This window comes from Phocoena sinus, chromosome 1 (genome assembly GCF_008692025.1).
Source record: "Phocoena sinus isolate mPhoSin1 chromosome 1, mPhoSin1.pri, whole genome shotgun sequence".
Classification (NCBI taxonomy): Eukaryota; Metazoa; Chordata; class Mammalia; order Artiodactyla; family Phocoenidae; genus Phocoena; species Phocoena sinus.
Window position 1 is genome coordinate 153505796 of NC_045763.1, and position 25957 is coordinate 153531752.

General features: G+C 40.0%; 2 protein-coding genes and 1 pseudogene across 20 annotated transcripts in view; 1 reads left to right on the plus strand and 2 right to left on the minus strand.

Moving 5' to 3' along the window:
- The first annotated feature begins 822 nt into the window (after positions 1–822).
- LOC116743004 lies at positions 823–1593 on the plus strand (annotated as a pseudogene).
- A 3138-nt stretch (positions 1594–4731) lies between these two features.
- Positions 4732–10038, minus strand: SNRPE (small nuclear ribonucleoprotein polypeptide E). The gene is made up of 5 exons (XM_032611007.1): positions 9921–10038; positions 9397–9423; positions 8302–8364; positions 7271–7349; positions 4732–4966 (listed from the first exon to the last, which is right to left on the minus strand). Exons 1-5 carry the CDS (start codon positions 9972–9974, stop codon positions 4911–4913), a joined length of 279 nt encoding a protein of 92 aa, XP_032466898.1. The 5' UTR covers positions 9975–10038; the 3' UTR covers positions 4732–4910.
- A 9009-nt stretch (positions 10039–19047) lies between these two features.
- ZC3H11A (zinc finger CCCH-type containing 11A) overlaps positions 19048–25957 on the minus strand; it is a 40151-nt gene continuing 33241 nt past the window's right edge. For 10 of the 19 annotated variants that reach the window (XM_032622359.1, XM_032622278.1, XM_032621597.1 and 7 more), the window contains 6 exons: positions 24725–25231; positions 24136–24215; positions 22908–23238; positions 22127–22293; positions 21701–21768; positions 19048–21050 (listed from right to left, as the gene is read on the minus strand). In XM_032622359.1, coding sequence (XP_032478250.1) covers positions 20792–21050; positions 21701–21768; positions 22127–22293; positions 22908–23238; positions 24136–24215; positions 24725–25231 — 1412 coding nt within the window. In that variant the 3' untranslated portion in view covers positions 19048–20791. The remainder of the gene's footprint in view (positions 21051–21700; positions 21769–22126; positions 22294–22907; positions 23239–24135; positions 24216–24724; positions 25232–25957) is intronic. The other 9 variants (XM_032622454.1, XM_032622725.1, XM_032621766.1 and 6 more) reach the window with 4 other exon arrangements.

Here is a 25957-nt window from a genome sequence, read left to right on the forward strand (position 1 = left end):
AGTCATCAAAGGCCAAATTTTTTCCATTTTTCTATTCTGGCATCCTTAGGATGTTGGCAATTATTATTTCATAGTATCCTCACAATAAGCCTGTGAGTTTCATTAAAGCTGCTGCCTAACGGTTGCCTAGTATGAAGAAAACAATTTTCTCACATGTACTTTGGAAGGCAATTTAGAAGTACCTATAGAATTTTTTTTAATGTGTATATCCTTTGATCTAGCAATTCCACTTCTAAGAATTCATCTCAGAAAATGTTAAGTGGACAAAAACAGGCATGAAGACGTTCATTACAAAATTTTTTTTAATGGTAAAAAATGAGAAACAGCCTAAAATACCCATCAATAGGGTGTGATTACTTAAACTGAGAGACTCATATATAATGGAATACATCATAGCTGTTCAACATGGAACTATGTGCAAGTTTTGCTGATAACAGCAGAACTGCAAAGAGTATGTGTGCAGAAATAAATAAAAGTACCTATGACACTAAAAAGGCAGCAGGGGATTCCTGGCGGTCCAGTGGTTAGGACTCTGCACTTTCTCTGCCAAGGGCCTGGGTTCCATCCCTGGTCAGGGAACTAAGATCCCACAAGTTGCAGCAAGGCCAAAAAAAAAAAAGGCAACAAAAGCAGAAACAGATAAACTGGATTACATCATAATTAAAAAATTCCGTGTATCAAAAGACAATGAACAGAATGAAAAGGCAACCCACAGAATGGGAGAAAATATTTGCAAATCATTTATTTAAGCCAGAATATGTAAAGAATTCCTTCAAATTAACAACAGAAAAAAACTGTTTAAAAATAGGCAGAGGACTTGAATAGACATTTCTCCAAAGAAGACAAGCTAATGACCAATAACATATGAAAAGATGCTCAACATCACTAATCATTATGGAAAAACAAATCAAAACCACAACCTCACAACCATCAGGATGACTGCTATCAAAAACAGAAGTTTTACCTCTCTGAAGAATCGACAAGATGGCAGAAATGGAGCAGAAGCACCAGACCTTCGGCAATTTCACCTACAGCAGTGTGGACCTTGTAGGACGTGACCTACAAGCAGCTGGTACAGCTGTACAGCACCCAGCTACTGCTGAACCAGGACTGCCAAGGAAGCACACCCTGCTAAAGCGCCAGTGCAAGGCCAAGGAGGCACTGCCCAAGGAGCCGCCTGAGGTGGTAAAGATGCACCTGCAGGACATCATCACCCTGCCTGAGATGGTGGGCAGCATGGTGGGCGTCTACAAGGTCAAGGCCTTCAACCAGGTGGAATCAAGCCTGAGTTCTCAATCACCTACACAGCCAGGTTGGCATTGGGGCCACTCCTCTGGCCTCACCCCCTTCAAGTAGCCTGCTCGGCCAATAAAGTCATAGACTTCTCTTAAAAAAAAAAAAGAAGTTGTTTTGCCAAGGATGTGAAGAAACTGTAACCTTTATGCACTGTTGATGAGAAAGTAAAATGGTGAATCCGCTGTGGAAAACAGTATGATGGTTACTCAAAAATCTTCAGAGAACATACTCAAAAGAACTGAAAGCAGGGTCTCGAAGATTCACAGCAGCATTATTTACAAAAGTCAAAAAGTGGAAGCAACCCAAATGTCTATCGACAGTTAAATGTATAAACAAAATGTGATATATATACATGCAATGTTATTCAGCCTTAGAAAGGAAGGAAATCCTGACACATTCTACAACATGGATGAAATTTGAGGACATTATGCTAAGTGAAATAAGTCAGTCACAAAAAGTCAAATATTGTATGATTCGACTTATATGAGGTGCCTAATCAAACTCAGAAACAAAAAATCAAATCCAGGGGCTGAGGGGAGGGATGGTTAAGTTGTTGTTTAATAGGTACAGTTTGTTTTTTGCAAGATAAAAAAGTTCTAAAGATTGGTTGCATAACAATGTGAATATACTTAACACTACTGAGCTGTACACTTTAAAATGGTGAAGATAGGGACTTCCCTGGCGGTCCAGTGTTTAGGACTCCACGCTTCCATTTAAGGGGGCAGAGGTTCCCTGGTTGGGGAACTGAGATCCCGCAAGCCGCGAAGCACAGCCAAAAAAAATAAAATAAGTAAACAAGATGGTTAAGATAGTAAATATTATGGGTATTTTACCAAAATTAAAAATTTTACCTAAAAGAAATTTTAAAGTAATACCAAAATGAGAATCAAACCAAGCCATACATATCTGTAAAGAGTTCAGAAACCACCTAACTGTTAACAGTGGTTATTTATGGAGAACACTGATGGGAAAAGGAGGGACTTTTGTTTTCTGCTCTGTATATTTCTGTATAGTTTACATTTGATCATAAACATGTATTAAGTTAATGCTTTTAATATTTAAAAATTCCACTGGATATAACTTTTAAATTAAAATTAAATTCTAAGTAGTAACAGACTTAAGTTCTCATGCCACCTTAAGTTTTACCAAGCATCCCCTCAAAAAAGCATGCCACGAGTATGTGGTTATGATCAGTTCTAATACAAATAATTAATTAGGGAAAAGATCCTGTGTCATCCAGTTAACATGAGATGGTGCTATTAGGTTTTCCCCAGAAAATGCCCGTGACGCTTCCTGGCTAATAATGCCTTAATCCAAATTAGACAGAGATCCACTCTCTAGTCTTGAAATTGACAAATGCGATACAATAATATTTGGTGCCTGCATATACAAAATTCTAGCATTTTCAAACTATTCTTATCCTTCTTTCTCCCTACTTACTACTAATAGAACACCAGGCCCAAATCAGCACTTACTTTTTCAGAGCCTGATTCTCCTCCCACCCCTCACTTCAATAATGTTACAAGAGAGTTCGTGGGTGGTTAGCAAGACCCCCTTCGGAAACCAACAGCCATTCCAGAAAAATAACCGCTCACATACCAAGGGCTGTCAACAAGAGCAGCTTCCCAGCAGCATGTTTTAATAACCTTAATGAAGCAGACAGCAACTCCCTCTGTAATACAAATTCTGGTTGGAAGAAGATCTCCAGGTTGTGGAAAAGTACAACTTAAAAAGTAAACACCACAGGCTCCAGTACAGCAGGAAAGCAAGCAGAGATTTCTAAATACAGAGCTCAATTTTAAAGTTCACTGTACCTTATTTCTCACTATCACCACTTGCTCTGTCAAAAATAGACCTTTCCACGTCTTGATCCATTCAGGATAAGCCACCGCAGGCATAGCTTTGCTTACACAGGGCAGCCAGGTCAGAAAGGCCATACAGGGAACTGGAAAAAGCAGCCAGCAGGTTTTCTTAGAGATTATACTGCTCCAGTTTTTATCCTGCTTCCCAGCTATTTTGGTGCCAAGAAAGCTACAGGGAGGTCTTTGCTCTGCTCTCAAAAAGCTTTGCACCAGAAAGGCTGAAGCAGTCTCAGGACTGCAACTCCCTCTGCTGCCCAATGTTTTCTTTGCATGCTGTAGCAGGTTCAATTGAATTTCAAACTCAAATATGTTAAAAGAGCTAAAGCAGCCCTTTATTTCAAAATATGACCAAAAAGGCACAAGTTCAAATGGAGTGGAACAGCTAGAATGCCAAGTTCTAAGCTAGACTGATTTCTACACTTACCGACAAATCTCCTCTGTCTCATGAAGTGATTCTTTTACTCAGTTTAAAGAAAAGTTCTGGGCTTCCCTGGTGGCGCAGTGGTTGAGTCCGCCTGCCGATGCAGGGGACACGGGTTCGTGCTCCGGTCCGGGAAGATCCCACATGCCACGGCGCAGCTGTGCCCGTGAGCCATGGCCGCTGAGCCTGCGCATCTGGAGCCTGTGCTCCGCAACAGGAGAGGCCACAACAGTGAGAGGCCCGCGTACAGCAGAAAAAAAAAAAAGGAAAGTTCTGTATCTCCCTCATAGGCACTTGGAAAAGCAGGAACTGGACTTTGTGATTCTTCCTTACCTACCGTTAATTATACTGCCCATTACCAGAATTTAAGGTAGGCCTTATTCATCTTTCAAGATTCAACTTAAATAACACTTAGCATGTGGTATTGAAGCTATGTTTGTCAGTCTGTTTCACTGTATATATTCAACTAATAGCAGATGCTCTATAACCATTTAACAGAATTCTAACTAGAACAACCTTGAAACATTGGGGCAAGAGAGAACTGACCACATAAGTTAATTAGGAAATAAGCCATTACTGGAGGAGGAACCAAAATTCTTGGAGATAAGAATAGGAGAGGTGTTTCCCCAACTAACATACTATTGTTCTGCCTAACAACAACTTACCAGTGTTGCCTGTGGGTCTTTTTCTGGTTCCCAATCTCACAGTCTCCCTCCAGTTAACTCTTAACAGAGCTCCTTTCTAACAAACTTTCATTCTTTGCCTATATCCAAATACTTCTCACATTCTGATCTTAGTGATAAAAGAATTCACAAAGGCCTTACACAATAACTCTAAGAGAGTGCTAAGCAAAAACTGAGCTACTATAATGTCCCCAACCTATTGTGGTTAGAAACCCTTGTGTCCCAGCATTCAGAATTAGAACTGATGATATTGGCACCATCATCTTTACTTTTGTGAACACTCCCCTTCTCCACCACCCAGCATCAGAAGATTACATGTCAGGCAGAATTCCTACTCTTTGCCTTAAGAATCTACAGATCCCAGTTCTGTGAAAAGCAAATGCCCAGGACAAGTGCCATCTTCAGAAAACCTTAAAATAAATACTAACAGCTAATGGTGCCATTGTGTAAAAACTCTCTACAACTGGATAAAAGAAAACAATGTAAATATTTTAATAAAAACAATCCCACAGCATTTATTGTCATCTGGTAATAACATAAAGGTGAGCAAAACAATATGAATAAATGCTTTAGAACTACACTTCTAACAAAGCACACCTAAAAAAACTGTATTGCCTTCTCAACAATTCCTCACTTCATTGATCATTTCTAGTTGGAGACACTTTGGAGCAGAGTAATGTTATCTCCTTTTAGCATGATCCGACCTGCAACACAAAATTAAAAAAAAAAAAAAAAAGCTATTAATAGCCACTCAGACTACTTTGTAACCACCTTTTAGCCTCAGAATTTCATATCATTCTTGAGTGATTTTGAAAATGCTTTCTCTCTTGAGAAGGTATGTGACATTTTCCAATATTCATATATTGAAAGGCTGTGCATATCAGACCATGTGTACTTTTCCAACAATAACCTAATGAAGGTAGAGAAATGTTATTTTACAAAAAGTAGTTTCTGTAGACTAAGTCAACTACCCCAACATTTCCTAATGCTCCGAGTTTGTAGAAGTTGAGAAATTGGTTTTTTTTAGGAAATGCAGCATATTTACTATAATCCCTTTCTTACAGTTCTTTTTTTTTTTTAACATCTTTATTGGAGTATAATTGCTTTACAATGGTGTGTTAGTTTCTGCTTTATAACAAAGTGAATCAGTTATACATATGTTCCCATATCTCTTCTAAAATTCTTAATATAATAGATTTCATCCTGTGGTACACAAACTTGTTTAAGTTTTACCTAACATTTTCTAAACTTATTTGAGCAGAGAATACTTTTTTCCTGAGAAATATCTATAAATATCTTCAGGAACACTGGTGTTCAGTAAAACGGTTTGAGAAATGCTAATCAACACCAATAGCAATTAAATTGTTTCACTTTCCCAGGCTTCTACAACAGGTAATATTAATCTGTTCTACAGGGTGGATATTACCATGGGAAAACAACATTTTGCAAATAATTTATAAATAACATCAATAAGGTTAGCTTGGCCTTCCTGGCAAGACATGTTTAAATTCGAAAAATAGCCTAAGCAGGAAAAAGCAAAGCAAAACATTATACCACTCCTTAGAATCTACTTTCCACAGAGCTAGTATAGGCTCAAGAGAATCCTCAAGGACTGGGAGAAAGAGGCACCTGAAACCCACCACTGATAAAAATACCAGTGAGCTCTGAAGTGGGGCATTAAACAATTAAAGACAAAATGTCTAAATAAACCTCAGGTTAATGGAGTTTTAACAGAAATGATTCAGTAGGTCTTGATGAAGCCATGAATGCTAAAGAACGTGGGTTAAGAAATTGCCTTCACTGTTCAAATATTTTAAAATTTCTACTACGTGGCATGCACTGAGTTAGGCACGGAGCATATTAGGGAGCAAAAAAAACAGGACTCATGCACTAATGGAGCATGTGGTCCAGTGGCAGAGACATTAATAATCCCAGTAATGAGTATTTTACTACAAACTCAGCACAGCACACCCTCCATCAATCCCCACCCCAAGCAAAGCCAAACCAAACCCTGGCAGGAAGTGACATTTGGTCTGAGTCCCAAGAAACAGGTAACAGCATATACAAAGATTTATGATGGGACAAATGTACAGATTCCAAGAATTGAAAGAAGTGTGGGTGAAGCTCAGAATATGAAGTGCAAAGTGATACAAAATGAGCAGAGGGAGGTAAGGCCAGATCATGAAGGACCCTGAAGGATACATTAAAGATTTCCTTATCCTATGAGCAGTAAGAAGCCATTGAAGGCTTTCTAGCAAAGAGATAACAAGTTCAGATTGGTGTTTTAAATAAAAGATGACAGGAGCCTGCAGAGCAAACTGGAGGGAGCTGAGGTAGTTGCAGAGAAATTTATTAGCAAACTGAATAGAACTGGTGCCATTCAGTATGGCAGGGAACACTAAAATTGCTCTAAACAGTGTGTGAGGGGTTGGAACTGAGTTTGATTTCTGATATGCTAACTTTGAGGAGCCTTTGAGACATCCAAGTAGAAATGTTGAATAGGCTCAGAGAGGTGTAGAGCTACAAACGTAAATTTGGAAGTCAACATATAAATGTAATTTAAGGTGCAGTCTTGAGTGCCTAGGAAAATAATACTGAGTGACAGGAGGACGTAGAACCAAGACTTGAGCAACTCAAACAGTTAATGGCTGGGTCCTAAAGAATGAATATATAAAAGTCTGAAAAAGGAACAACTAGTAATGAAAAGCAAAAACCTGACTATAGTATCACAGAGCCAAATGCTGCTTAGAGCCCAATAAAATGAGGACCATTCGATTTAACACCGCTAGTCTTTGGTAACCCTTGTGAGAGCTCTCTGAGTGGAGAGACAAAAGCAAAAATGGAGTGGGGTAAAGAATAAGTGGCAAAGGATGATTTCAAGAGTATATTTCTCTCCCAAATAATAACTTCTCAAATGCAAACTAAATTTAAACATGAAATGAGTTGCAGTTCAATTCTGTAAGTGAATAAAAATTTCTACAATTCTTTAAGGCCATCTATAGTCTTACCCAGTTGTTTTCTTGACTTTGTTTTAGAATGAATCTCTTCTGCATCATCTAATACGAGGTTCATATACTCATCAAAACCCTAGAAAAATAAGCCAATTGACTGTCATCTTCACGTAAGATCATATCCAAACCATTCTAAATGAAAATGGCTATATATAGAGATGCTAACTTCAGAAACTCACCTCTCCACTGATCTTTTTAGCTGAAACACCACCTCCCCGTCCTAAGCCTTTTTTTTTTTTTTTTTGGCCATGCTGCACAGCTTGCAGGATCTCAATTCCCCGACCAGGGACTGAACCCGGGCCATGGCAGTGAAAGCGCAGAACCCTAACCCCTAGGCCACCAGGAAACTCCCTAAGCCTCTTTTTAAATAAAGGAAGATGGAATGTACTTCAGATTACTTCTGGAACCCTTGGGACTTAAGATTTCATTAACTATGCCAAAGAGCCATTTCCCTTATCTTTTATAACACGCTCAATATAGTGTGTGTACATATATGAATTAACTCTTCCCATGTTCCCCACAAGACACTACCACCACCAACCACTGTGCTTGTTTTCTAACTAGTAAACAGGGAAGGGGAGATTATTGATGGAATCTACACTGTCTAAAAGAAATACCAGAGTCGTAGCATAACACTTCCATCCATATCTTCCTTTTTAAAAACATTATTTAGGCTATTCTGCCATCGTGGACATCTTATTTAACTAACCCCACCCAGTTCTATTCAGGTATCACCTAACCCAGAACTAATACTCCATTAATCCCATCTCCCCTGCCCCATTTTATTTCTTTTGACCCCTCCTTTAAGGACTAATACTGTTGTTTAAATAATTTTCTAGTAATTTTCCCTCTCTTTTATGAATTACATAATCCCTATCAAGCAGAACAATGAGACAAGGATAGTGGGTCCTGAAGAACTTTCCGTGGGTTGGGTCTTTGACTTTTTGTATATTGCTCTGCTGGCTATCTTTTGGTAAGTCTTTTTCTATAAACAAACTGCTCTGAGATAAAATATCTTGGGTACTCACAATAATACAGCCCTCTATCCGCATATTCACTTGCTCATAAAGCCACACCTGAATCCGAGATCTCTGAAATAATCAACAAAAATAGAAATGTTAAGAAATAAGTAAACAAAATCCAACCACTTTGGTCAAACAACAGACCACCATGGCTCCTAAGAAAACCTTAACAAATAAAAGCCAAGACTAGTTACTTATCAAGAAACATCCTCACTTAATAAATGCTATATTGGAACTAAGTTAATAATTTTCCTGTGAACTTAGAACTCAATCATATTTCCACTGCTTCTAGTCTCTATACATTTAAAGTGAAAATTTGTGACAGGATAGCATTTAAAAGGGCTTCTTTCTTATCTGCTATAGCAAAATCCAACTCCAAGACAGTTTCCTCTAGGTACTCAGTTCTCCATGTCTCACACCTAATAGGAGGGGGACCCTCAATTCCTGTGATTAAAAATTACAAGAGCTTTAAATTAATCTGTTTTTCGATTGTGTTGTCACACACTAAAGTTTGTCAGAACAACAGGAGCCACATTTTCTTTCAGAGATAAATACTCCGCCTTGTCAAGTCAAATTTTGAGTTGCTAAAAACCCTCTCAAAGGAAAGAAGGCTGCCACTAAATCCTCTGAACCTATCCTTCCTGTCTTCCTTTTTTGGTGTCTTTTCTATATATATGTGTCCCCCACCCTGCAAAGTGCTAAACACGACACTTTATGACCTAGTTTAAAGCCGACTGAATTTTTCTTCCAGTGTCTCATCCTAAAGGGAAGGGGGAAAGGTTGCAATGTTCTGGCCATACCCACTGCAACAAAAGTACCCAATTACCACTGTCATGTCAACCAATAATTACTTTTTGAAATTAGTAATTTTGGTCTTGTAGAGTAATTACGACACCATTCCTTGCATGCTTGGAGTTGGCATGGTCACACACCATTTTATCACATTAGAGCTTTCCCAGCACTCCTTCCCCTCAAATACCCTCACAATCTCCAGTTTCATCTACATTTAACTCTAGAACAATGATCAGACAGGATGAAACAAACAGCCAAATAAATTCACCTTTAACTTATAAAGTAATTATGAAACAGTTAACAACTTACATTTTGCAAGTATCTGAAGATGAGATTCTGCAGCAGTAGTTAAGGAAAAAATACACGCATAGCATAGACTCTGCTTCCTGGAACTGGTCAATCCTACCCCCATCTCACTTTTCTGAACGCGACGTCTGTGCCTATGCGAAGTGCCCAACTAGGCATCCATTTGGGGCTCCCTAAACACTGTAAACGAATCCCCTCCCACTCTCATTCTCCTGGAGTTTCTTCGGTGCCGACATCTTCCTCAGGCACGAGACCGATAACTCCCGCTTTCGCTGAGTACTTAACTAAGGTTGTCTTCCAACGGCTCACCCCCGCCATTCTTGCATTTCCCACCGCAGGGGTCGGCCAAGCCCACCTCCCACCTGTAATTGCTTCTTCAACTACCCGCGCATTCTCCCAGTCTCGGCCGCCCCAGGGGCTCATGGGATGAGGGGCCGGACTCCGCTCCCTCTGGCCTGCTCCGTCTGCTCCTTCGCGCCCCATTTCCTGGCCCAAACCTCCTCCTTCTCACATGCCGAGTAGGATACGATTGGCTGCACCATCACCTTCTGCACCTTCTGGCCCTGGCCCCGGTACGCCATGGTGGAAGCGCACAAAGACCACACTATCCCGCACACTACCTCAAAAAGCAACTTCCGGAATAAAGAGCCGGAAGCGGAAGTGCATGGTGCTCGCGGGGCGACCTGGGAGGTTCCTGGGAAATACCTCTCTAGCCACGGGCTCCGCTGATCTCGGTGCTTTGTAGCAACTGCGGCGACTGCATTTTGGAACGTGGGTTGGTCCTACAGCGCCACCTGAAGGGAGGCTGGAGGAGGAGCCTAGCGGCTTCGGTTGTGCCTCGGCTGCCGGGAGGCGGTGCACAGCGCTTGGCCATCGCGACTTCGTTTTCTGAGTCGGCTTTAAGAGCCAGATCGTCCCATTGCGTACCTCTGTCTGTGAAATAGGTCGGTTTAGTGCTTTTTCTAAGGCCTATTTCCCTTGAATTTAGGCTTGATAGCAGCGTGGTGGTGGACAGGGTAGGGCCGCAAGAAGCCCAAACTCAGGGCTCCCACAGCTGACACTTTCGGCCACAGACAATCCGAATTCAAAAGCCAGATGCTCTGGTTTGCTCCAGTAACCGATTCAACTCTCATCAACTTTGGGAGGAGCTAATTGTAAGGTGGCAACAGAAGATCTATGTAGCATGAAAACCCTGAAGTCTGATTTCTGGCCTCAAATCTGGCACTGTTATAGTGTGTGACCAAGAATAAGTTATCCAGACTTGGACTTCACTGGTGGCGCAGTGGTTGAGAATTCCCCTGCCAATGCAGGGGACACGGGTTCGAGCCCTGGCCCGGGAAGATCCCACATCCCGCGGAGCAACTAAGCCCGTGCGCCACAACTACTGAGCCTGCAAGCCACAACTACTGAGTCTGCGTGCTGCAACTACTGAAGCCCGCGAGCCTAGAGCCCCGGCTCTGCAACAGGAGAAGCCACCGCAGTGAGAAGCCCGCGCACCGCAATGGAGAGCAGCCCCTGCTCGCCGCAACCAGAGAAAGCCCACATACGGCAATGAAGACCCAACGCAGCCAAAAATAAAATAAATACATAAATTTATTTTAAAAAAAAGTTATTCAGCCTTGCCATGTCTTGGCTTAGTTGTTACCAAAGTGGAGACAAAAATGTTCCTTCGGGGGCTTCCCTGGTGGCGCAGGGATTTAAGACTCCCGGCTCCCAATGCAGGTGGCACGGCTTTGATCCCTGGTCAGGGAACTAGATCCCACATGCATGCCGCAGCTAAGAGTTCGCATGCTGCAACTAAGGAGCCCGCTGGCCACAGCTAAGACCTGGCACAACCAAAAAAGAAAGATCCTTCCTCATGGAGTTAAAGATTCAATGAAGTAGTAGTATACATGTGTACACATTAAGATCTCAATGTTTGACCTTTTCTTTTCCTGGGTAACACAGCTGGAAGGGGAGGAGTTGGAATTTGTTAGGTTATGTTGTGGGCTGGCAGAAATTTCATTTAATTGGAATACCCATTTTATAGACAAGGAAACTGAAGCTCAGAGTTGAAGGGGCCCGTCAAAGGGGACACCACTTAGGGCAAGTAGCAAAATCCTAACTTGTTTAACTGAGGTTATTACCAAACCAAACTTAGATCCACTCAGCGGAGGAGCAGTAAAGCCAAGCGGTTGATGCTGGTTTGTGATGAAGGAAAGTACAGTGTTTATTGTGAGGCCAAGCGAGGGGAACAGGCAGCTCACGCTCAAAAGACCCGAACTCCCCAGTGGCTTTTAGAAAAGGATTTTTAAAGACAAAGTAAGGGAGAGGCTTGCAGGTACATGATCAGCTCATGCACAATTCTCTGGGTGTTGAGGTAACCACGTGAGGTCACAGGGGTCAGAATTATCAATCCTCAGGCTCCAGGTGGTCTGGAGGCTAGGTGTTCATGGTCAAGTTGCAGTTAGCTTCTTAGTTGTTTTGGTATCTGAAAAACAACTCAAGGATATGGCTCAGGATATTATCTATAGCCCTTGACTTTGTTTTATGGCTAAACTATCATTATTTTGTCTTGCTTGGCTGTTTTCCTTTGTTTCTGCATTTTCTCACTTCTCTGATTAAATTTACTCTTAGAAACTCAGGGAAGTCCTAGGAGGTTAAAGGTTTTCTATAAACAAGAGGCAGGAGATACAAGGGGGTCTGTCCCCTGGAAGGCCTTGCAGGGTCCTGCTCAGTTTCAAGGCCTTCTGTTTAATGAGGATAATATTAATGGCAACCTCATAAAAATGTGAGATCAAAGGATATGAAAGTGATTTTTTAAAAAGGGCTAGATGGGACTTCCCTTGTGGCACAGTGGATAAGACTCCATGCTCCCAGTGCAGGGGGCCTGGGTTCATAACCCTGGTCAGGGAACTAGATCCCACATGCATGCTGCAACTATGAGTTCACATGCTGCAAATAAGGAACTGGAGAGCCACAACTCAGGAGCCTGCCTGCCACAACTAAGACCCAGTACAACCAAATAAATAAAAATAAAAAAGAGAGCTAGAAAACACACGGAATAATTATTTCTTTTTAATCAGCCCCCCCCCAAAACCAAATAGAGGGTCATGATGTACGTGAAGTTGAGATTTGCTGAATTTGAAGACAATGTGACTAGAACACACCAGTATACCTATCCCATCTCATATGTAGAGATGCTTAGCTACTTGTTTTTGCATTTTCCTGTTTCTGAAGTCATGATTTCTAAACTTTTAAGGATTGATCTCTAAAACCAATCATTTGAATGATTATACAACTCATGAGAAGAGATTTACTATTTTTTTCTTAATGATTTTGCCCTTTTCCATTTAAATCTTTGATCCGTCTAGAATTTATCCCAGTATATCCTAGAACTGATACAACTTTAAAAATTTCTAGGTGGCTACCCAGTTGTCCATCACTATTACAAAAAAATAATCCTTTGTTCCTCATTCAATTTTAAATTCCACTTTTATGATATACCAAGTGTATGTGTGGGTGTAGGTATGGGTTTTTATGTATAGCATTTATATTTTGTTCAGTTGATCTTAGTGTCTATTTATAGACTAGTATCACTGTTATAAGTTTTGTAGCTTTATAATGTTTTCGTATTTACTAGGACTAGAAGTACATAGAATTTTCCTAGTTATTCTGTTTTTTCTTTAAAACTTTAGAATAAGCTTATCTAATTTAAAAAATCCTTTTGGTATTTTTACTGTGATTACATTAAATCTAGAACAACTTAGAATTCTTTTTTTTTTTTTTTTTTGCGGTATGCGGTCCTCTCACTGTTGTGGCCCCTCCCGTTGCGGAGCACAGGCTCTGGACGCGCAGGCTCAGAGGCAATGGCTCATGGGCCCAGCCGCTCAGCGGCATGTGGGATCTTCCCGGACCGGGGCACGAACCCGTGTCCCCTGCATCGGCAGGCGGACTCTTAACCACTGCGCCACCAGAGAAGCCCCACAGAATTAATTTTTAAAAATCTAAGTACATGATGGCTTTCTATTTGTTCAAATTTTCCTTTGAGTCTTTGAGAAGTTTTTAATTTTCTGTAGTTCTTAGTTTCTTCTTTCTAGTTCATCCAGTTTAATCATAGATATTTCATCTCTCTTGGTCTGAAAAATTGTCTTTTATTCAATTGTGTGCTCTAACTGGTTTTTAAAAGAAAAGTAATACATTCAATTATATAAAAATTATAAAGTTTTGCATCACTAAAAAGCCACCATAATAAGCAAAATGAGAAGATCTGGGAAAAGTATGTTTGCACCACATCAGAAAAGTGGGTAATTTTACTAATATATAAAGAACTCGAAAAAAAAAGTGCTGTGTAAGAAATATTCCAAAACTTAATGGCTTAAAACAGCATACATTTTTTTTTTTTAATTTGTGACCTTTGTGGGTCAAGAGTTAGGGCAGGGATCAGCTGGGTGATTTTTCTGCTTCAGATGGTCTAAGGCCTTGGCATGTGTATTTAGAAGGCTAGCCCCACCTGAGTCAGTCTCCATGTCTATATAGCCTCAGGGTCTCACCACATGGTCTCTCTGGCAGAGGAATATGCTTTATTATATGGGGGCCCAAGGCTCTAAGAAGCCAAAGCTGAAGCTAACAGCACCCTTTAAGGCCAGGCCTGGAACTAGTATAATGTTCACACCCCAGGCCAGGTTCAAGGGCTGGAAAAATAGAGCCCACCTCTTTATTGGAGGTGTATTAAAGAATTTGCAGACATTTCTAATCTGACACAAAGACCCAAAATAAAAATTGGCAATGGATATGAACAATCAGTTTTATAGCAAAGGAAATACAAATGGTCTTCAAAGGTATGAAAAGAGGTCAAACTTCACTCATTATAAAAGAAATGCAAACTAAACTATACTGAGAAATCATTTTCTCTCACTAGGTTGGCAAAGATCAAAAACTGGTGGTAATATACCTTATGAAGCTCCAATTCTAGACACTTGATCGTACAAACTTACATGTGTGAAATAATATAATCATTGCAGCATTGTTAAAAATACCAAGATGGGAAACAACCTAAATGTCTATCAATAGGAACTAGCTCAATTATTGCATGTTCATATAGTGTAACACTATACAACTATAATAAAAATTGCAGTTCTTTGTGTCCTGTTATGAAAAGATATCCAATACACAGTAAGAGAAAAAGTAAGCTATGATACATTTCAGATTAACTTCAGAATAATTTGGTGGAGCCAGCAGAGCTGGATCTTAGATGGGGCAAGCCTAAGGAATAAAATTTAAGGAGTCACACTTGCATGTGCAAGTACAGCCCTGAGAGTGAGCACTTCCTTAAATTATGCCCAGGTACCTTGCTTGCCTCACCCTAGCCCCAGTCCTGGGGGCCAGAATAGGGGATGGACAGCTGGTGTGGGTATAGGTGAAACAGGATTTGTCATGAATTTGTAATTCATAATTTAAAACTGTTCATAATAAATATAATAAAAGCAAGGTGCAGGATATCACATTTTATATATAATATATAGAAGTATATTTGCTTATATGTGCCTAAAATATCTGTAGAATACCTGAGAAACTGAGAACATTGGTTTTGGAGGAGAAGTGGGTAGCTGGGGCAGGAGTAGGAGGGAGGATTTTTACTGTATACCCTTATACACATTTTGAAGTTTGAAACTTGTGAATGAATATCACCAATTCAATGAATTTATTAGATAGTGGAAAGTACTATAACATTTGTTTCCCTTTTTTTGTTCCAACTAATCATAATGTTCTTGTAAAAATTTGAGATTTTCATGACATTCCCAAGGTATCTGCAAATGGCTGGTACACAGAGACATACCCTGAGAATCACGGGTCCAAAGGGACATATCCTGAGAAGAGTCACCTCCGGGCCTTCTGAATATTGAAGAACATCCTTCCTCTCAGCTTAAAGTTTCTTGCATATCAACCAGGAGCCTCAAAACTTGCTGAATGAAGCATGACGAAGAATGGGGTTGGGAAAAGACGGGGGCAGCCTGACAAAGATCAACAGCCCTTGAAATGGGCAGCAAGTATTTATTGAATGCTTTCTGTTATTTTCCGAAGTGTGCCCCCCAAAATTCATGTGTTGAAGCTCTAAACCCCCAGTACCTCTAGAATGTGACTATTTGGAAATAGGCCCTTAAAGAGGAAATTAAGGTTAAATGAGGTCATATGGGTGGGCCCTAATCCAAGGTGACTAGTGTCCTTCTACCGAGATTAAAATACAGACAAGTATATGCAGAGGGAAGGCCATGCCTCATGTGAGGACACAGTGAGAAGGGGAACATCTGCAAACCAAATAGAAAGGACTCAGAAGAACCCAAACTAGCCAACACCATGATCTTGGAATTCTAGCACCCACAACAGTGAGAAAATATATTTATGTTGTTTAAGCCACCCAGGCTGTGGTATGTTGTTTTGGCCCTAACAAACTAATACACCTTCTATGTGCCAGACTTCTACTAGGTGCTGAGAATATATAGGTTAGTAAGAATCTCTATCTCAAGGAGTTTATACTCTGCTGATGGAGAGGTAAACAATTTCAAAACAATGAGGGTAAACAAAGAGTATATGTCTAGTAGACAGGCACCAGAGCCCAGTTTGGGGAGAGGGAGAACAGGGTATTGGGAGAGGTAACCTGGAAGTCACGGAGTGTGTAGGAATTAGCCAATGAAAAGAGGAGAAAAGAGACCTTTAAATAGAGGACAGCATTAACAAAGGCAAACAGCTAGAGACAGATTGGTGTATAAGGGAAGTCGGCTGTCAGTAATTTTGCTAGTGTAGAGCATGAAGGGTGAGTGATGGAAGAGGCTGGTACAACAGGGCCTTACATGCTATTCTAAGGGACTTTAATTTTGGAGGGAAGGGGAAGGCACAGGAGGATTTCATGAGAACACAGTGACTCAGATTCACATTTAAAATAGATCCTTCTTTCTTTGTAAAAGACCAGTTTATTCCTTAGCCAAGAACAGCTGACGGCAAACTGAGCAAGCATGAGACAAGACAGACTCTGAGAATACCAACGGGATTGTCAGAGGTCACTAAAAACAAACCTTACCTGCTCAATTTGGCTTTTTTTGCAGCTCAAATCATCTCCTTTGCTAAGCTACGCAAAACTCCAGATCTAACACCTCAAGGAAAACTTCCCTGACCAGTCTTGAACTCGTTGATTTCTCACTCATCCCCTTTATAGACAGCATCATCCATTTATTACTTGTACCCATTTCACTCTTGTTACTTTATCCTTAAAAGTATTTCAAAGGCAGAAGTTTACCTTATACTTAATCTATCCCTAGTGGCCAGCAGTGTTTAATGATGGTTAGAATTCATAATGTTCTGATTTGAGCCTCTTCAAGGGAAGGCAGTCCAAAACACTTTGCGGCAGTTATGCCGACGTATTTCACATTTCCTTACAGCTTTTCTAAACTTGACTACCTTCCTTGACCTCTCAACCTCAATAAGTGACCTCACTAATCAAATACACCTACCAGGGAAGGGTTCCTTCTTATTTAGCTTCTCCTTCCCCTTGAAATTTCTCCTCCTCCTCTGAGTGTTCTTGATCCATCCAATGTCCTATTTCAGTCATTTGTCTATTCAACAAACAGCAGTTTTTTTTTTTTTTTTTTGGCCGCACCATGCAGGATCTTAGTTCCCCAGCCAGGGATTGAACCCACGCCCCATACAGTGGAAGCGCGGAATCTTAACCACTGAATCGCCTGGGAAGTCCCACAGTAGTCTTTTACTTAATCATTTTTCCTCCTCTGCATTCTTCAGTCTGAATATCGGGTGTTCACACCCTTAACTCAGCAGGCTATTGCTTTACTCCTATCTGAACACAAATCACAGAATCTAAAGACCAAAAAGCCCAGGAACAGGCATTACCAAGTTTTAATCCACTGTTGCTCGTCACGATTGACTCAGACTCTGCAACACTTTCCCAATTAAATCCAACCAAACTTTACTAATAGGCCCACTCAGTAAATTTTATGACTCCTATTTTTTAAAATATAAAATTTTAATTGCTGTTCTTATTTATGGCCATTGTTTATACTGTCAATTTTATTGTACAATGTTAAGAAAATGGCCGGGCTTTCCTGGTGGCGCGGTGGTTGGGAGTCTGCCTGCTAATGCAGGGGATGCGGGTTCGAGCCCTGGTCTGGGAGGATCCCATATGCCGCGGAGCAGCTAGGCCCGTGAGCCACAATTGCTGAGCCTGCGCGTCTGGAGCCTGTGCTCCGCAACAAGAGAGGCCGTGATAGTGAGAGGCCCGCGCACCGCGACGAAGAGTGGCCCCCGCTTGCCACAACTAGAGAAAGCCCTCGCACAGAAACGAAGACCCAACACAGCAAAAATAATTAAAAACAAAAGTACCAATGCCACCGTGGATGTGAGGATTAGTCAATGCTTAAAAAAAAAAGAAAATGGCCAAGTATTTTGTGTTGATGCCTCTAACATTTTGCAATTCATATAAATTAGAGTTTGGAGAATAAATTATTAATGCAGTTAGATGTGTAGGTTGTGGAAACTTCCACAGACTTACTGAGCAGCTTTCAAAGACCAGATTTAAGAAGGCAGAACCTTCTTGAAAGGTTCAACGAATCAAACCCAACTGCACATAAAAATATACTTTCTTACTGTTATATCTGAACACACTGATTCTGACACTCCAGTGGAGATAAAAAGCAGTAATCTTCCAAGGCAGTGTAGGATTTAGTGTCAAAATGGATATGTGAATGAAGAGGCACATAATAAGTACTCAATATATGTTAGCTACTTTAGAGTGGTGTTACATAGCAACTGGAGACTACACAGTTCCTGTTGGTTCCTGACAAATTCAAAGCAAATATTTTAAAGAACTGCAGAAATATTCTGGCAAAATGAAGCCACAATTTTAGAAAAGGATCATAGAACTTTGATCAATATAGAGAACAAGCTTTATTTCTGAAACTGTAATTATTAAACATCGACCAAAGATTGGTTGAGATGAAAACAAACTATGTTCTGGTTGTATGTGAGAGGATCCACTGGAACTTGAGGTTAAGGCCAGAACTTTAAGGATCATTTATTGAGACAAATACATGAGCTGCAAATTATCTTGAAAGTTCTGGCTATGCTATGACCAAGTTCTAGAACATTTGGGCCCTTTTCCTGTTAAAACTGAAAACCATCATCACTCAAAACTGAACACACAATCTGTTCTACTTTCTGTGAAAAGTTGGCTCAACTTTTTAGGGACTACTTTTAGACTATTTGGGAAAATCTATATTCTCTGGTAAATTAAAAATTTATATGTATTCCCATAACAAAAAACTGGACTTTCCTGAAGTAAAAATTTTATATGCCTTCATGCTTGAAAATTCTAAATTGTTGGAACCATCTAAGATCACTTCTAAACCCTCTCTCCTTTAAAAACATTAATGACATTACTCGAGTTACAATGCTAATGGCTAAGTATCAGTGTCAGAAAATATCCTCACATATAATAGTATATATTCTTACCTAAAGCAAATGCAGCTAAAACTGAGCATACTTGTGGAGAAGTCTGGCAGTATGTCTTTGTAAAAGGTTTCTAAAGACCAACAGTATCTGTGAAACTGGGCCTCTACTGAGGCAGATCCCAGGCTGAAGTGATGTACGACTACTTAACTCATAACATCAAGACTTTCCTACACCAGCTTTATTTAAAACACAAATAAAGTATTTCTCTTTATGTAATGGCAAATGGTTCAAATAATGCTGAAAATGAATCACTGACTAATACAGGGCTTTAAATATGAAACAAAATTATTTTTAAAAAAGCAAAAGAATAAAGGTTATATACAAAAGGGACCTGGAATCTACAAGCCGATTCCAAAAATGAAATGAGTAGAAAATCTGCGGTGAAACCAGAACATTCCACCCTTGCTTTGGAGAAGGGCTATTAGATAACATTCAGTCAGCTGAAGATGGATTGGTAGAAGTGTCTATACATAAATTTCAAGTCAGTTTTGCTTGCGCAGAATCATCCAGATCTTCCCAAAACTGAATGGGCAATCCTGTGGCTTTCTTCCTTTTCCATATTCCCAAAAACGCTACATGAAGTTCAACTCTCGATGAGCCGCTTACAACAGCAGTTCCTTAGGAGCCAACATGACAGGTGGGTCAGATTTCCCTATGAGAAACAAAACCGGCCACCTATAGCAAAATATCAAAATGGGCAGGTCCTTTCCTCTTCCTTCTGATTATGCACAGTATGTCTCCTTTCAAGACTATTATCCCCATCATACTTGTTCCTTCACAGTCTAAACCTTGAGGTGATATGAAGGAGACCAACATCAAGAAAAGAAAATTCAATTCGGAAATGAAGAAAACTGGAAGGTATACAATACACCCCCAGAGCATCTTGATAATCCCTGCTACTGTACAATTCAGCATACTGCTACAGTCCATGGATAAATAATGGCAGCTTGAATGAGTTCATTTCTGCCCCCCTCAGGTGTTTAAAGGGCACCAAATAAATACTGGGCAAGAGGAGTTTGCTAGGAGAATTAGAAATTAAAAGTTAACCAATTTTTATCCCTGTGATAATTCAATGCTAGTAAGGTGGCAAGTACTGAAGAAGAGAAGGGACAACTTTCTTACTAAAAAATAAATTCCTGTAATCATTATGTCACCATCTCTTATTAAGAATCCAAGGAATCCCAGAAATAGAAAATTAGTTTCAGAGGACCCCTGAGGCACTTTAAAGCCTTAAAAAATTACAGTAATAATAAATCAGCTATTGCTCTTCAGAGGCTTACAGAGCAGTAGAAGCATGAAAATCACATCCAAAAAGTTATGTCCAGATTACAGGTTTCCTGAGCTGCTCAGCTGTCTCTAGAAGCTTAGTTGAATTTTCCAAATACCTTTAAAAAGACGTACAATTTAACACAGACTGAGTGGATTTTTTTGTTTAGTGGTGGCATGAAATTTGGTCCTTAATGGTAGCAGCTGTCTTCATCCTTTTCAAACTCAGGTAACAGTAGGTACATTAGGATAATACATAAAAGAAATAATACAACAAAGGGGAAAAAAGCCAAAACTGACAAACACCTCAAGGAGTCACTAAGTTTTCTTGTACCCTTTCACTTAGGTCTCCCGCTCAGTCTTTTTGTGGAGAGAGGGGTAAGACAGAACTTTTTTCTCAAAGATGCTAAACAATGGCATCAAATGGACAAAACGACTACCAAGGGACTTTAAAAATCTGACCCCAAGGAATCCAGAACACACATGGATAATTCAGAGGTATATTTCTTATTTGGGGAAAATTCTAGACTAAAGAAATGATCATTTTGGATAAATGTTATAATAGATGAAACTAAGTCCAGTTTTTGGTGAGTCTTTTTTTTGTGTTTTTGTTTTAAATGTTCTACTACAACCTTCAGCTATCAATCATTTCTGATAGCTCAAGCAGAAGGTCATCTTCATCCTTCCCAGGATCCAGGTCAATCTCAGCTTCTAATTTGCCTCCTGAAATCTCCCATATTAATTTCTCAAAATCATCCTCCATAGACAGTAGCGGCTTTCCTGTTGAGGCAGAGCTGAGTCGGCGAGTTTTTGTGGCCACCTGGGATGAGGAAGGGCCAGATACTTCTGGTGGGGAAGGATCTGAAGAGGACTGGGTTGGAGGCAGCACAAAACTGTAAGAAAAAAAACCCCAAAGGATTATTAGATAATTGCCCTTCATCAATGGTTGGCTGGACCACCCAGTCTCGGGTACACAAAGAATTTTAGCAAAGAGTTGTTTCTGAAGACACACATAAACAAAGAATTGTTTCACTGATTTGGGATAAAGGCATTTTCATCCTTTAAAGGAGAATCCAGACAGGTGTTTAAAAACTGTTTTCAATAATACAGGCAAGGGCTTCCCTGGTGGCGCAGTGGTTGAGAGTCCGCCTGCCGATGCAGGGGACACAGGTTCGTGCCCCGGTCCGGGAAGATCCCGCATGCCGCAGAGCGGCTGAGCCCGTGAGCCATGGCCGCTGAGCCTGCGTGTCCGGAGCCTGTGCTCCGCAACGGGAGAGGCCACAGCAGTGAGAGGCCCGCAAACCCAAAAAAAAAAAAAAAAAAAAAAAAAAATAATAATACAGGCAAAATATAAACAACAGCACCAAAAGAGAACAGCAACCTTGAATATCATGTTTTCCTGCAATTAATATGAAGTTTAGAAGATTTATTTAGATGTGGCTAAACTGTAAATTTTTCAAATTATTTAGCAGTGTTATTCTCTAGAGAGCATGAACAATAATAGCGGCCTAAACTTTGGTTAAAAAGAATCGCAAGGTATTACCTGTCTCTAGGTTTTTCTGTCTCAGGCACAGTGACTGATTTGTCTTCAGAGAGAAGTGGGACAACAGCCTACAAAAGTGAGAGTAAGGTAATTCAGTGGGAGAGTCAGGCTTTTAAATTTGAGCAGATTCATTTTCTCTGCTGCCTTCTTAGAACCATTCTTTAAGCCTGGGAATCCAAGAATAAATCCAAAGACTGAGGGTACAAATAAGCAAAATATCTTAATTAGGTTAAAAAAAAAAAATTCACCCTGCCACTGCAAATGTTTAAACTGTAAACATAATATACAGTAACAACCTAAACAACTAAAATGCTTAGGAATTGACAAACTATTACACATAATACAGAGAGAGCTAACAGAGAATTCATCTTGCCCACTTTCCTACCACACAGACTAAAGCACCACTGAGGTGGATTTCCTTCTTACCACAGCTGCTTTTTTGGCTGGGCTTTTCTGCAGGACACTGCTGGAGGTGAGTGGTTTCACAGATGCAATGACAGCAGAGTGGGCCTCCACTGCCCTGCGTTTTTGGGCCACTTTGTGTGATGAGACAACTTTAGCCACAGATGGCTTCACATTCATTTTAGGTTTAGCTACAAGACAGAACACATCTGATTAAAAGCTAGAATAATCCCCTTTTTACATGGAGAATAACTCAGAATATCAAAATTCCTTCTCAGCAATTTAGAAACAGCACAAATAAGTAAAAAAACGAACCAACCAACTAACCAAAAAAGAAAACTAGACTGAAAATGATCCACCAGCAATCTGCACTACACTTGGTCATAATATATACACACATACGTGTATATATATACACACATGTATCTACATACGTGTGTGTGCATGTACATATATGTATACACACACTCTCCCCTCTCCCCGCCCCCCCCAAACAATTCCTTTCAGTGCCTCTTGAATTTGCTACTGCTCTTTGCTTCCCTGGTGTTTTTCTCCTTCAAAACCAGAGGGAAAAGGCACCATGGAAAGTTTTAGACAAAGCCTTATAAACAGCAATTTTAAATTGTGAAAAAGGAACTCATCTAGTCTTTCTGTCTTTTTAAATAGAATCTTCAGAAATATTACTACCCATCTGTGTGACCAGTATACAAAGGCAAATGAAATTCAACCCAATTATTGCCAGGCAGTCACTGAAACTTGGTAATTTTGAAATTCTAAAGCAAAATGCACTAGAAAAAACATTCACCTTTACCCCTTTTTTCCAAGGTCTGTGTTGCACCTTTCACATTCAGTTTTGAGTGCCCAATCCCTGAGGTTTCCACCTCTGTCTTCTGGGATATCTTTGAATGAGGCCGTTTAGTCAGGAGCCGTGTGATGTCTGGCATGGTAGCGAGCACTGGTTTCTCTGCTAACTGGGTGTTGCAAGTGTCTAAATCTCCCCGAAGGAGTGTCAAAACTGATTTTTCCTTCTGTGAGGTTCCCTTCTCCGACAGTTTCTGCACATGCTTTTCTCTCACTGTCTCACATCTCTTGACTTGAATTTTAGTGATGTCAACTGCTGTGGTCTCATCTGAAGTCTATGGATAAATTTAAACGACAGAATTAAAATCTAGTACCTCCAACAACCTGTATGATGATAATTATTGTTTATAAGTTACCAAGCTAACATCTAAGTCGAGCAAAGTTTCACATGATCTAGAACACAAGAGCTTTTGCCTTTTATATGATATTAAATAGAAAGATCAAGATAAAAGATTAAAGATGTGTGGAACAATAAAAACCGAAATTCTATAAGCTAGACTATCATGACCGTAAGTCTAACACAAATGGTTCCTAGTCAGACACTTGCACAAAAATGTATGTACAAAGACGTTCATTATCTTAACTGGGTAAAACAAAATCCAGTCCAGAAACAGACTATATTTGTGTAATAGAACACTACGTGGCCGGTAAAAGCAATTGTCTTGAAGAATTATTAATATGGTAAAGTCAAAGCAGGCTGCAAAATGATACACTGTAGAGTTCTCACCTATGTTCTAAATATGAGTTAAACATTAAACAAGTTCACGTACATACATATACAAAGAAAAGGCCTGAAAGAAATGCATCAAAAAAACTAAGGGTGGTGACATCTGGAATGTGGAATTATAGGGTTCCTCATTCTTTTTAAAAAATAAAAATTCCTGAGTTTTATAAATGAGTAGCATTACTCTCAAAGGCAAGGGAAAACTTAGTTTAAAAAATATGAATGGCCAATTAAAAACAACTTTAAAAGGGCAGAAAACACCGATATACACAGAAGTACAGAAAACTCTCATAGAAAATTATAAGCATAGTGAAAGACTGTTTACCTGGATATATCAGTGAAGTGTTAAATAGAAAACTTATAAACTAAAACTAAAAAGCACATATACCATTCATCTAGCCTTTGCTTGCCATGGACAAAATTATAAAATGATTCTAAACAAACTCACCTCTTTAGCCTCTGTTCTAGTAACACTGCTCTGAGAAGCAACAACACTTTCTTCTTTAAGTTTCCTCTCTTCTTTTATACCTAGATTCACATTAAACACATCACTAGTAATTTTATTCGTGCTGCAACCTTGTAACAGATGAAGTTAAACAAAACTTTTCTTAATAAAAGTAATGATAAGATAGGACAAATAAAAATTGTGGACAAAATCTATTTAGTCCTCAAACAGATTCAAAATGCACATTAAAATATCAAGGTCTATATACAGTTGTTGTAAAGAAAGAGCTTTAACAACTTTTTTGGGGGGTGGGGTGGGGGTGGGTGCTGGCACGCCTCACAGCTTGTGGGATCTTAGTTCCCCAACCAGGGATTGAATCCATACCCCCTGCAGTGGAAGCACAGATTCCTAACCACTGGACTGCCAGCTTAACTTCTTTCAGTGCCCAGCTTAACTTCTTTTAATCCAGTGGTTTTCAAAGTTATCTGAGTAAAGAAAAGTTCTCACAGAATTCCTATGAATATCCTGTAGAATACTGCCCTTTGAAATATTATCTGGGGAAGTGGTACTACAGACCAAGTTCTTTTGTTACCTGTTCTTTTAGTGATCTGGAGAAGCCGTCTTGCCCCCAGGGTGGCCTCAGGCTGAGGCTGGGAGCTGGTTCTGCTCTCAGAACTCTGCTGCACCCTCAGAGCCTTCTCCAGTTTAATTTCCTCCAGCGTCTTGATATGCACTTCCTGCATAGACTTCGCTCTACCTGCAGGTTCCTCTGACTGTCCTCTGCTGACTACTACAGGTGGCAAAACCACTGTTTTTTTAATTTCATTATCAGTCTTTAGCTTGATGCAGGTTACGTCCTTTTTGCTTTTTTGTCTCTCTGCTTCCTGCTGCCGGTGTTTCTTTTCAGCCAAGACCTCAGAGAACGTTTTGATGCGGACAGTGGAGGAGGTTCTTGTTCCTGTTGTAGAATCATCAACTTTTGAAGGTCCTTCTGTCTTGAGTTTAGTGTGCAATTCTCCACGTTTTTGACTGGCTCTTTCGAGAAGAATTTCTTCTAATGTCTTCACGTGGATCTCAGCAACTTTAGTAATTCTCTCTGCTTTCATGGGGGAAAAACAAATCACTGTACTTGGATTTCATCTCCTAATGACTTATGATCTCTCTATTCTTGGATCAGGACAGAGTCCAATAGAGTGGTATCACTTAGGCAAGCAATTAAAATGGTCAAAAGCACATTAGTTTCAATCTCAATTTTAGATAGTGGCCCTGAAGGAAAACTCTTAGGAGGCAAAAATTAGTGATTTGGATTGCTATTCAGAAGCTTATTCTTGAGGATCCTGAAAGCCAGTTACTACTTAGAGAAGCTTGTCATTATAAATCTTACCAATAAAAATAAATTCTTCCATTCGTGCACAGATATAAACACATGCTAGACACTATGCTAGAAATATAATGGCAAGCAAAATGCAAACTCTGCCCACATGTACTGATAGTTCGCAGTCTAACGGACCAATAGTTAAACAACAACAAAGTATGGTAATGATTAACAGCTTTGATAAAGGAGGTAAAGTTGACCCTTAAACAATGTAGGGGTTGGGATGGAGTACTGGGGCACCAACCCCTACGCAGTTGAAACCCCACATATGTGACTTTACAACTGGGCTCCGTATCCATGGTTCTGCATCTGCAGATTCAACCAACCCACCATGGAACGTGTAGTACTGTAGTACATACTTATTGAAAACAAATCCACGTATAAGTGGACCCACACAGCTCAAACCCATGTTGTTCAAGGGTCAATTGTATAATGCTATGTAGGAGCATA

Coding starts and splice junctions, on each gene's coding strand:
- SNRPE (XM_032611007.1), bottom strand. CDS start 9,974: ATGGCGTACCGGGGCCAGGGCCAGAAGGTGCAGAAGGTGATGGTGCAG. Junction 8,365..9,396: donor TCTTCAGATACTTGCAAAAT/GTAAGTTGTTAA, acceptor TGATTATTTCAG/AGATCTCGGATTCAGGTGTG. Junction 4,967..7,270: donor AAAGTCAAGAAAACAACTGG/GTAAGACTATAG, acceptor TTTGTGTTGCAG/GTCGGATCATGCTAAAAGGA.